Source organism: Histomonas meleagridis (genome assembly GCF_020186115.1).
Source record: "Histomonas meleagridis strain 2922-C6/04-10x chromosome Unknown contig_26, whole genome shotgun sequence".
Taxonomy (NCBI): Eukaryota; Parabasalia; order Tritrichomonadida; family Dientamoebidae; genus Histomonas; species Histomonas meleagridis.
The window spans coordinates 643,130-654,798 of record NW_027150837.1 but is presented as its reverse complement, the minus strand read 5'-3'; the positions used below and the strand labels follow the sequence as shown (position 1 = coordinate 654,798).

General features: G+C 27.0%; 4 protein-coding genes across 4 annotated transcripts; 2 read left to right on the top strand and 2 right to left on the bottom strand.

Annotated features, from left to right (window-relative positions):
- Positions 1 to 1,857: 1,857 nt before the first annotated feature.
- On the bottom strand, positions 1,858 to 2,433 carry GO595_004405 (flavodoxin; the record flags this gene model as incomplete). The annotated part of the gene is made up of 1 exon (XM_067917533.1): positions 1,858 to 2,433. One exon carries the CDS (start codon positions 2,431 to 2,433, stop codon positions 1,858 to 1,860), a length of 576 nt encoding a protein of 191 aa, XP_067775529.1.
- A 5,209-nt stretch (positions 2,434 to 7,642) lies between these two features.
- Positions 7,643 to 7,990, bottom strand: GO595_004404 (40S ribosomal protein S26; the record flags this gene model as incomplete). Its single annotated transcript, XM_067917532.1, has 1 exon — positions 7,643 to 7,990. One exon carries the CDS (start codon positions 7,988 to 7,990, stop codon positions 7,643 to 7,645), a length of 348 nt encoding a protein of 115 aa, XP_067775528.1.
- A 95-nt stretch (positions 7,991 to 8,085) lies between these two features.
- On the top strand, positions 8,086 to 8,913 carry GO595_004403 (Cof-type HAD-IIB family hydrolase; the record flags this gene model as incomplete). Its single annotated transcript, XM_067917531.1, has 1 exon — positions 8,086 to 8,913. One exon carries the CDS (start codon positions 8,086 to 8,088, stop codon positions 8,911 to 8,913), a length of 828 nt encoding a protein of 275 aa, XP_067775527.1.
- A 643-nt stretch (positions 8,914 to 9,556) lies between these two features.
- Positions 9,557 to 10,105, top strand: GO595_004402 (ARF/SAR superfamily; the record flags this gene model as incomplete). The annotated part of the gene is made up of 1 exon (XM_067917530.1): positions 9,557 to 10,105. One exon carries the CDS (start codon positions 9,557 to 9,559, stop codon positions 10,103 to 10,105), a length of 549 nt encoding a protein of 182 aa, XP_067775526.1.
- Positions 10,106 to 11,669: the final 1,564 nt, after the last annotated feature.

The following is an 11,669-nucleotide window of genomic DNA, read 5'->3' as shown; positions in this document are numbered from 1 at the left end:
TTCAAAACAAAAATCTTGAATGATTGAGAATTTACGTCTCGACAATATTACTTTACAAAATGAATTCAAAAGAAAATGCTTTGCTAATGCAAAAGGTATGAAAGGTAATGATGCAGAAAGAATTATACCAAGGACATCGGAAGTTTTCCAAAAATTAATTGATGGTATATATATTTACGGAACATATCCATGGGAAACAGACGATGTAGAACCAAGGTTACTTTTTTCATCCAGCAGACGTAAAGAACAAGCTGAAGTATTTATCCCTTTTTGTTTCCCAAACAAGAGAGAAGTCATATATCGCTCTTACTCAACAATTGCAAGTATTCTTTCCGAAATCTATTCCGAAAAAGAACCTACTAATTCTTCATTTTATCCACTTTATTTTATTGAAAAATCAGATTCGCCATATTTGTTTTGTATGAAGTTTCTTGTATGCTCAATGACTCTTCCAACTCTTTCACATCACTTTACGTTTGAACAACTATTATCAAAATTTGATCCAAAACATGTTCCATTTACTGAGATATGTATTGCAATCCATACCAAATTTTCATATGAAGAATATGCAAGGCTACTTATTAAATGGATTATTGAATGTGATCGAATTGCACTTCTTGAAGTTTCTGGTTTAATTGAATCGTATTTAGAAAATGGACAACAACTTAATGCCAATCAAAACAATTCTTCAAATTTGTCATGGCCACTTTCTCACAGACGTAAACTTAAACACATCTTAAAAGCTTCTATTAACCAATTTCCACCAGATCCGAATGAAAAAGTTATTATTGATCAAGCACCATATCCAATGTTTTCATGGACCCGACCAATTTCATCACATTGTTGTTTTTCGTTAGCACGTACATGTTTATATGAGCTTGTTAAGCTTTTATCACCCAAAACATTTGTTCGATTATTTTCTGCTTTATGTCTTGAGAAATCAATTGTTTTGTATCATAAAGATGGAACAATAGTTTCACGAATCATTATAGCACTTCATTATTTAATTCGCCCTTTAAAATGGGTATCTACATCTATATCAATACTTCCTCCATCTCTTATCGATTTATTAGATGCACCAAACCCGGTAATAATTGGTGTAACTACAAATATGGTTAATGTAATAACTAATGGATTTATTTATGTTGATTTATCCAAAGATAAAATTTATTATAAAGCTCCATTTCCTGAAATACCTAATTTTCAAAATAATATTAAAGAAATCGATCCTTTATGGAAAGTTAAATCACCAGATGATACTAATTTAAATATATTAATAAGAACTACAAATTTATGGGTTAAAGATCTATTAGATCCAATTTATTCAAGTATAATGTCAAATTATACAAATATAAAAAATGTTCAATCTGCTTTCATGGTTGAATTATATTTGTCACAATTCCAACTGAAAGATAGGTTCTTCATTAAACATTTCTCGGAAACTCAAATGTTTACTGTGTTTATTGAGCAAGAATGTAGAAAAAGATCAGATAAAATTCGTAAAAATTATATTGCAACAGCTCAAAATAGTGCCCAAAAGCAAAGGACTTCTCGAAGAAGGGCGCAAACAAAATTTATATTCATATAAAATAAACATAAATTATATCAATAAATACTTTCATTAAGAACTTTTATTTTTTACTTCGGATAAAGTTTTAATTTTTTTTATGGTTCCAACAAGGGAATAATTCATCAAATTTGTTCATAAATGATTATTTTTTGTAGATTTCATTTTTTAAGATACCTTTTCTTTAAAATTCCAAGCATAACATATAAAAAATGTTAAACAAATTTTAAATTTTTATTTGAAGTTTTGAAAATTAGAATCAATTTGCTCGTTTTTATTTAAAGATTGGTTTATAATTCTTTACTGTCATTACCCGCTGGCTTTTCGCTTTCAGATACATTGATATTAGAAATCCAATCTGAAATTGCCTTTTCAAGATTTGGATATGGACGCTTTTCAATAGATTTGAATCCATCAACGAATGTAGCACCTGGCGCAAGCTTCTTCATTGCTTTAACAGCACCGTCGAAACCAGATGAACCAAGTGAAGCAAATGGAATAATTATTTTTCCATTTGTATCTTGTTGTTTAATCCATGAAGCAACAGGCCTAGAAGCAGTCCAGCACCAAACTGGAGTTCCAACAAAGATAACATCGTATTTTTTGGTATCAATTGATGTTGAAAGTTCAGGAAGAAAACCTGTTATAATATGTTTAGTAGATTGCCAAACAGAAACAAAGTAATTATCAGAATATTTATCCTTTTCTGTGGTCTTTATTTCGAAAATGTCGGCATTTGTTTCCTTTTTGATTATTTCGGCAATGTCTTTTGTGTGTCCAGTTCTTGAATAATAAGCAACAAGAACATTTTTGTCTTTGAAAGGGGATTCTTCAAGTGAAAGAGTGGCTAAAAAGCACAGCAGCATGAAAAAAAATGATTGTTTTTGAGTACCGGCCGATCTTATTAGAAAATTGAATTGATATTCAATTTTGATAGATATCCGTTCGAAAGTTCTGATGAAATATGGTCGGACAACTTGCAAACAATAAAATTTTTATAGCAAGTGATAATCAACCACTTTCGCAAAAAGATTAAAATCAATTCTAAAAGTGTGAAATATAAAAATATCATCAATGAAGATAAAGAAAGATTGTCAAGGGAATTTTTCATGAACGATCATGTTTAATATAAAAAGTGGAGAAATGGCAAAATCATTTTATTTAATTTTTGGAAAATTTTCATGTTTTTCATTAACTCAATGCTTTTTAACCCAAAGTTTATTTGTTGCAACTTGCAAGTGTTGTAAAATGTTTAGGCCAAAAAATTTTGGGCTTACAAAATTGAAAAAAAATTTATTGAGACACCTTTCGAACTACAGAAACGAGTCTTCTTTGAGCCCATTATATACTCACATTAACATTGGATATCTGATTCATATGAATTGGTTTTATTCGAAAAGTGGCATCTTGATCTATTGCATTTAAATGACTTATAGATTTAAATATATTAAATAAAGCATACCACATTTATACAAGAAGGAAGGCTTTTATAATGTTTGTTTTTTTATTTTATTATTTGAAATTTTTGTGCAGTAATTACTTTTAATTTCCTTATAATGTTCATATTTTCTTGCTTGATATTTACAACAAGCATTAGAAATTAAATTTCGGATATAGAATTAATTAGTTTAATGTTGTTTTGACACAAATATTTACCATTTTTTATGCGGCAAATTTTACCGATTTTTTGCCAATTCAGAATTTATAAACGGTCATTCTTATTTTTTTTTGTCAAGCAAATGGAAAATTCTACATTAAATGAATATGCAGATATGCAAAAATTAAATGATCTCAAGCAATTAATATTTAGCTTAAACGAAGAAAATTTTGATTTATCAATACAAAATACAATGAATTTATTTGATACAAAATTTCCATATACCTTTAATATCATGATAAGTACTTATGTTTTCTCGGCATTTTATTCACTAAAGAATGATTGTGATATATATTTACGTTATTTACACACATTACAAGAAAAAGAAAAAGAACTTAATAAAGATAATCCAAAAATCATGAAAATTTTTACCAAATATATCTCTGAAATCAACATACAAGAAGCATATTATCTTATTGAGAAGATGATCAATAAGAAGTTAATTAATTCGGATGTTGCAAAAGATATTAATTCGAATTACTTTATGCATTATAAAGCGAATCAATACGTAAAAAACATTGTAAATTGTCAATTTTCAATAAAAATCATTAACAATTACGACAAGCTATCAAACAATGATTTTGAACTTCATAAGAAATTAATAGCAGAAGGAGTTAATCCGAACGAAATCTCCAAAATAATTCGAAATGATGAAATCGAAAAACTTCAAGAAATATCATCGGAAACAAATTTTGATTATAATCAACTTATTAAACCATCACTTTATGAAAGATGTTCATTTATTAATCAAGACAATATTTCGTTAATTGATTTTGCTGCATTTTTCGGGGCAATTAAATGCTTCAAGTTCTTATTATTAAATGATGCAAAAATAAATGAAACAGGTAAATATGCTGTTGCAGGTGGAAACTTAGAAATTATTCATTTATGTGCACAAAATAACTCTTCTTTTGAAGGCGCTTATGAAACAGCAATTAAATTCCATAATAACGAAATTTTTCGTTATATCTATGAAAATAATTTGGAAGAACTCGATAAAAAAGCAAAAAATAAAAAACTAAATAGGCCACGAAAAAAAGTATTTAATATAGGAAATCAATTTGATTTATATCGTAATGTTTTCGTTAATGAAGATGAACCAGATTTAGAAAGTGATAAAATTAATCAATTAATTAGAGCTTGTAGTTTTAGTGGGAATTATGAAATTCTTTCGTTTTTAGAAGAAAAAGGATTCGATAAACCGAATAAAGATATTATTAATGATATCGCTAAAATAGGAAATTTATATCTTATTAAACATTTCCTTCAAAAAAATCAGCCTTCAAAAGATATTTTAATATATTCTTCTCAATCTGGAAATAATGAACTTATAGAATATATGCTAAAACAAAAAGGAATTGATATAAATGCTAAAGATTGTTTTCTTTATTTAATATTTATTTCGGTAATTTGATGTTTTTCATTAATTTTTGGGAATTTCTTAAACATTTTCAAATTGCACTTTTAATTGCATCTGAAAAAGGTAACATCGAAATTGTTAAATTACTTCTTAAACAAAAAGATATTAATATAAATGAAAAAGGTATTAATTCTTTTTATTTTATCTTTATTATGATAATTTAGAGTTTTTAATTAATATTTGAAAATTATTTATATTATTTAATACAGCATTAATTTTAGCATCTGAAAATGGTCATACAGAAATAGTTAAATTACTTCTTGAACAAAAAGGAATTGATATTAATGCTAAAAATATTTATTTGTTTTATTTAAAATTTGTTTTAATAATTTGATGTTTTAAATTAAAATTTAGAATTCGTTCAAATTATTTTTTAATGCTTTAATGAAAGCATCTGAAAATGATTATATTGATATTGTTAAATTACTTCTTAAACAAGATGGAATTGATATTTATGCTAAAAATATTTTACAATTTCATTTAAATTTTATTTTACTGTTTTGGTGTTTAAAATTAATATTTGGAATTTGTTAAAGTTATTTGATACAGCATATTTATTAGCAAATAGAAATGGTAATATAGAAATAGCTAAATTACTTTTAGAAATTGGGAAATTTGATCTCAGTGATACAAATTTTTTTATGTTTAATATAATAATTGTTCCAATTATTTAATGTTTCAAAACAATTTTTGGAATTTTTTCAAATTATTTTGTTCAGCATTCATGTTAGCAGCAAGAAGTGGTCATACAGAAATCGTCAAATTCCTTCTTGAACAAAATGGTTTTGATATTAATGCTCGAGATATTATTATATTTTATTTAAAAATTGTATTTTTTATTTGGTATTTCAAAACAATATTTGGAATTTACTTAAATTATTATGGACAGCACTTTTATTAGCATCTGCAAATAATCATTTTGAAGTCGTTAAGTTATTACTTAAACAAAAAGGAATTGATATTAATGCTGTAAATGTTTATTTTGATAATTTTATCTTATATAATAACTTTTGGAATTTATTTTAAATATTTATATCACCATTTATAATGGCTGCAAAAAATGGAAGCACCGAAATTATAAAATTACTTCTTGAAATAAAAGGAATTGATGTTAATGCCAAAGATATTTATTTGTTATATTTAATATTTATTTTAATAATTTGATATTTCAAAATAAAATTTGGAAATTATTTAAATTATTTCAAACAGCACTTATGTATGCATCTGAAAATGGTCATACAGAAATAGTTAAATTACTTCTAGAACAAGAAGGAATTGATATTAATGTTAAAGATATTTATTTGTTTTATTTAGAATTTATTTTAATAATTTGATATTTCAAAATAATATTTGGAAATTATTTAAAATATTCGATACAGGATTAATAAATGCATGTAGAAATGGTCATCTAGAAATAGTTAAATTACTTCTTGATCAAGAAGGAATTGATATTAATGTTAAAGATATTTATTTGTTTTATTTAGAATTTATTTTAATAATTTGATATTTCAAAATAATATTTAGAAATTATTTAAATTATTTTGGACAGCACTTATGTGCGCAACACGTTATGAACATGTAGAAATAGTTAAGTTACTATTTGAGAAGAAAGAACTTGAAATTGATACACAAAATATTATTTTGTTTTATTTGATATTTAATTTAATCTTTTGAAATTACAAAATAATATTTGGAATTTATTTATGTTGTTTTATACAGCCTTTATGATTGCAGCTACAAACAATTTCATGGAATTAGTTAAATTATTCATTGAACATGGAGGATTTGATATTAATGTTAGGAATATTTGATTCATATATTAAAAGTTTATTTTAATATTTTAATATTTAAAAACAAAATTTGGAAATTATTCAAATCATTTGAAACTTCACTTATAAGAGCTACATATACAGGTCAAATAAATTTAATCAAATTACTTCTTGAACAAAAAGGAATTGATATTAATGCTAAAGATATTTACTTAATTTATTACTTATTTATTATAATATTATTATGATTCAAAATAATATTTGGAAATAACTTAAATTATTTAATACAGCACTTATGATAGCTTCTGAAAGAGGTGGTACAAATATAGTACAAATATTTCTTGAACAAAAGGGAATAGATATTAATGCAAAAAATAATGATGAAATGACAGCAATTCTTCTTGCAGCCAAAAATTTACGTAAAGGAGTTGTTGAATTACTTTCGAACGCTGATGGAATTGAATATGATCATCAAAAAATTGATGAAGTAAGTAATCCACCACAAAATAATAATGGAATGAATAATTTAAGAAATAATATGAGAATAAATGGAGTTAAAATAATACCTGGACATTGTACTTATGAACAAACAGGTAGGAACTTTGCATATCACCAGAGATATTACTTATGTGAAACATGTAAAATTCTTCCACCTTATGGCGTATGCGAGGAATGCGCAAAGGTTTGTCATAAGGGACATTTTCTGTTAGAAGTGGTTAATAGACCAGGAAGTGGAGGTTTCTTTTGTGATTGTGGCGCAGGTGAATGCCTTGTGCAATGTAAATTAATGCAAAACAAATAATAGAAATCATTTAATATTTTTATAAAATATCTATTATTAAATATCATTATTTTTCAAAAATCCATTTAGGAAAAGAAATCAGTTTCATATTAAAACATCATGAGAAAAATCTATAGTAAAGTTTCATAATCATTCAGAAAACTAAATAATTCAATTTCCATTTTACAAAAGTTACATGCATAAGCAAATGACTTATTGACTTTGACTTACTTGGAAGCACATAAAACAGATATAATATCAAAACTTACCAAATTAAATATGAATTTCTATGTAAATATTTAATATATGGATTTAATATATTTTTTGAATATCAACCACCTTTATGAGATTATATTTCATAAGTGATTATAATCAACCATAGGGTGGTTCACATATTGTTTATAAAAGCATCTTAAAAAAAAATATAATTTGTATCAAATAATTGAATTTACTCTGGCTTTTGACTACGGGCTTCTGCGCGTTCGCGTTGCTGTTTTAAGAAAAATGGAACACGAACATGACGAAGGTTTGCATTACGAACGCGAACAATACGACGATGGCAAGCGCACGAAACGCAGTAGAAGCACTTTTGGTATGTCTTTGGGAATTCGTATTCCTTGTAGATTGATGCATCCATAACATCTTTTGCAGATGAACTATCAACCATATTTTTAGTCATGAAACGCTTAATGGCCTTATCGCGTGGGACCATACGACCGCAGTTCATGCAGTTAACAATCTTTTTGCGACCAGCATTCATCTTAGAGCGACCACAATTCCTTCTCTTTTGGGGCATTTGGGAAAAGGTTCGAACACAGTTAGTCAATACACGAAGGATGACCAAACGGTTTGATTTGAATTATATTTAATCGTTATTACAAATAACCGCCCATGATGAAAGGAGAAAAAGTAATAAAAATTTTATATACTGATTTAGATGGTACACTTCTCAATAGCCAAAAGCAAATTTCCAATTACACAAAAGAAATTTTTGATTTATGGAACAAAGCTGGGAATAAACTTGTTTTATCTTCAGGTCGTGATATCAATAGTATCAAAGAAGTAAGAAAATCACTTGGACTTTTATATCCAGGAATGTATCTTATTGGCTACAATGGAGGCCAAATTTATGAGTGCGATACAAATCAAACAATTTATCGTGTTAGCCTTACTCTAGAACAAACTCACCATATTATGGAGGAAGCAAAAATCCATGGAATTCATTGTCACACATACAGTGATACAAATATTGTTTCATCATCTGATGATGAAGAATTGCATTATTACAAACGAGTGATCACTACTCCTGTAATAATTAGTGAAAATGTTACTGATGTCTTAAAAGAAGGCCCTTGTAAGTGTATAGCGATTGATACGAAGAATCCAGAAAGACTCGAAAACTTAAGGAAGTCACTTCTTGATTGGTGCAACAAAGAGAACATTTCTATGACGTACTCCAATCCATACTACCTCGAAGTTTTCCCTTCTGCATCTGGCAAAGGGAATGCAGTTACCAAATTAAACGAAATTCTACAAATTGATCGAATGAACTCAATCGCTGCTGGCGACGCACTAAATGATCTTTCAATGATAGAAGCTGCTGGCGTTGGAATCGCAATGGTAAATGCATGTGAAGAATTAAAAAAAGCAGCACTGATCACAACACACGACGACAATGATCACGATGGGTTAGCAAAGTGCATTCTGAATTTGATATAAAATTATACTTAAAATATTACAATTTTCTTTTAATGAAAAATTATTTTGGCCATATGAAGATTAAAGCATTTATTTTTGGATTGGAGAATAAAATTTATCAATATGGCTATGGTTAGGATATAGTATATATTAAAAAGTCTTTTAATGATAAAAAGTAAAAATCCGATTTTATTAAACATATGCATATTAAAAGTTTCAAATATTCATGAATTTATGTTCCTTGAAATCTCCTGCAAATATGTCTCAATCAATATTCGAGAATTACCACCATAGTGTTATTTAGTGAAAAATTATTGTTATTTTCATTTCTGAATTGCTAAGAAAATTTTGAACTTAGGTGATATTAATTCATTAATATTGTAAAAAAAAATGGGAAAGAGTGGTTGCTTATTTCTTGATAAATTATTGGGCATTTTCTGGTTTTCATAAGATGATGCCTAATCGTTTCTCAAGGTGTTGACGGTTGTTATAAAAAACAGAATAATATTATTCAAAAACAAATCATTTGTCAAAAATCAGATATGTTTTATCGTTTTGCACAGAAAAATTTGAAATCAACTTTTCCTATCGTCATGTTTGATTTTGGTCAGATGGAAATTTGTTTCATGATGAAATCAAACCATGAAAACATATCATTTTTCAAATGGGTTTACTCTTTAGTAGTATTTATAATAAGTGGTTCAAGAACAGGGAAATGCGAATTCTTATGTTAGGACTTGATGCCGCAGGAAAAACAACAGTTTTATATAAACTTAAACTTGGAGAACATGTAACAACAATTCCAACGATTGGTTTTAATGTTGAAACTATTGAATATAAAGGATTGAATATGAATGTTTGGGATGTTGGAGGTCAAGATAAAATTCGACCACTTTGGCGTCACTATTTTCATAATTCACAAGGACTTATTTTTGTTGTTGATTCTAACGATATTGGCCGAATTGATGAAGCACGTGATGTTTTACAGAAACTTCTTGAAGAAGATGAGTTACGAGAAGCTGTTTTACTTGTATATGCGAATAAGCAAGATCTTCCTAATGCGATCAAACCAAGAGAATTGGGGGATAGATTAGGACTTAATAGGATAACGAATCGTCCATGGCAAGTTCAAGGGACGTGTGCAACGACTGGAGATGGTTTATATGAAGGATTAGATTGGCTTGGTGAACAAATCAACAAGAAAAAAAATTGATTTCAAAGGAAATAAATTAATAAATAAAAACAAATAAAATTATTTATGGTGATAATAAATTTGTGCTTTTATATTTAGTATGGGGGATATTGTGATGTTAATGCTAAATAAAGAAGGAATTGAAGTTAACGCGTTTATTTTTTATGTGTGTTGTATGTTTTGTTTAATTAATGTTTTAAAATTTAATTTGGAAATTTTGATTATATTAAACAACATTATTGTGCGCGCAAAATACTGAACAAAGTGAAATTGCAAATCTGTCGATGGTGTTTTATCACATTTTGGAGAAGAAATTAATTTGATAGTTTTAGTGTTTAATTATAATTTTTTATTTATACTTTTGCATTTGCTAAGAATATTTTATGTTTAGATATTGTCTTATGTATTATTCATAATTCTAGAATATTCATAATACAAATAATTTGAACCTTATTAGTGATCTTTATGCAAAGTATTAGAAGTAATATTGCTAAACTTCCTGAACAAAAAGGTAATAATATTAAAACGAAAAATCTTTATATATCTTATTTTATAATTTAGTATTTCAAAATATTTTTTCAAATTATTTCGCACCCTTTAATAAACACGAAAACATGTTCCAATAGAAATAATAAGTTTTGCACTAGTAAAAAGAATTTTGCAGACAAAATTAAACACCAAAACATGTTCCAATATAAATAATAATAAGTTTTGCACTAGTAAAAAGTATTTTGCAGACAGACTTAAACACAAAAACATGTTCCAATAGAAATAATGTTTATTTCCGGCTGAATGTTGTTACTCGATTTCTATATTGATTAGTCTCAAAGGGAATTCCATTTCTCCCAATGAAATTTTATTACCGTTTCCCACATTTTTATTTTTATATTGTTTATCATCGAAGAAAGTTTCCGTTTTCAGTTTTCTATTTTCGTTTTCCTTAATGTTATTATTAAAATTCCTTTTCAACGCGAATTCCATTCTTCTCATTAATTGTTGCACTCTTCGCATTGACAATTTCTTTGGTGCCATATCATCATCCACGTTATAGTCAGGTCTGCAGTCCTTTTTAATGTTTGCACATATTGGACATTTCTTTAATTTCCCGATGCAACTTGAATGGAATGCATGACCGCAATGGAACAATTCGACGTTATCATTTTTTCTTGACAACGAACCTAAACATATATCGCAATTAATAGTATCGATTTCTATACCTTTTGTTTCGTTTAGAAATGCTTTATCTATTAACTCGATACAATCAGATATTAATAATTCTTCTAAACCTTTCGATAAACTTTTCTTATAATTCACTTGATTAAATATATTATTAATGATTTCATTATATTGTAATTGATTTAATCCAGAGAAATGTATCGCTAATATACAGAATGAATGATAAGTGTCGATTTCTTTTAATGATGAAACTATGAAATATGAAAAGATTAATGTGACCGTTTTGGCAATATTTGGCTTAGCAAATTGTGAATGATACATTGGGAATTGGAAACTTAAATACATCTTTTGATAACGTTTATGTTTTTGATCTTTAATCTCTTCTAATAAATATATCGCTGTGTTAACA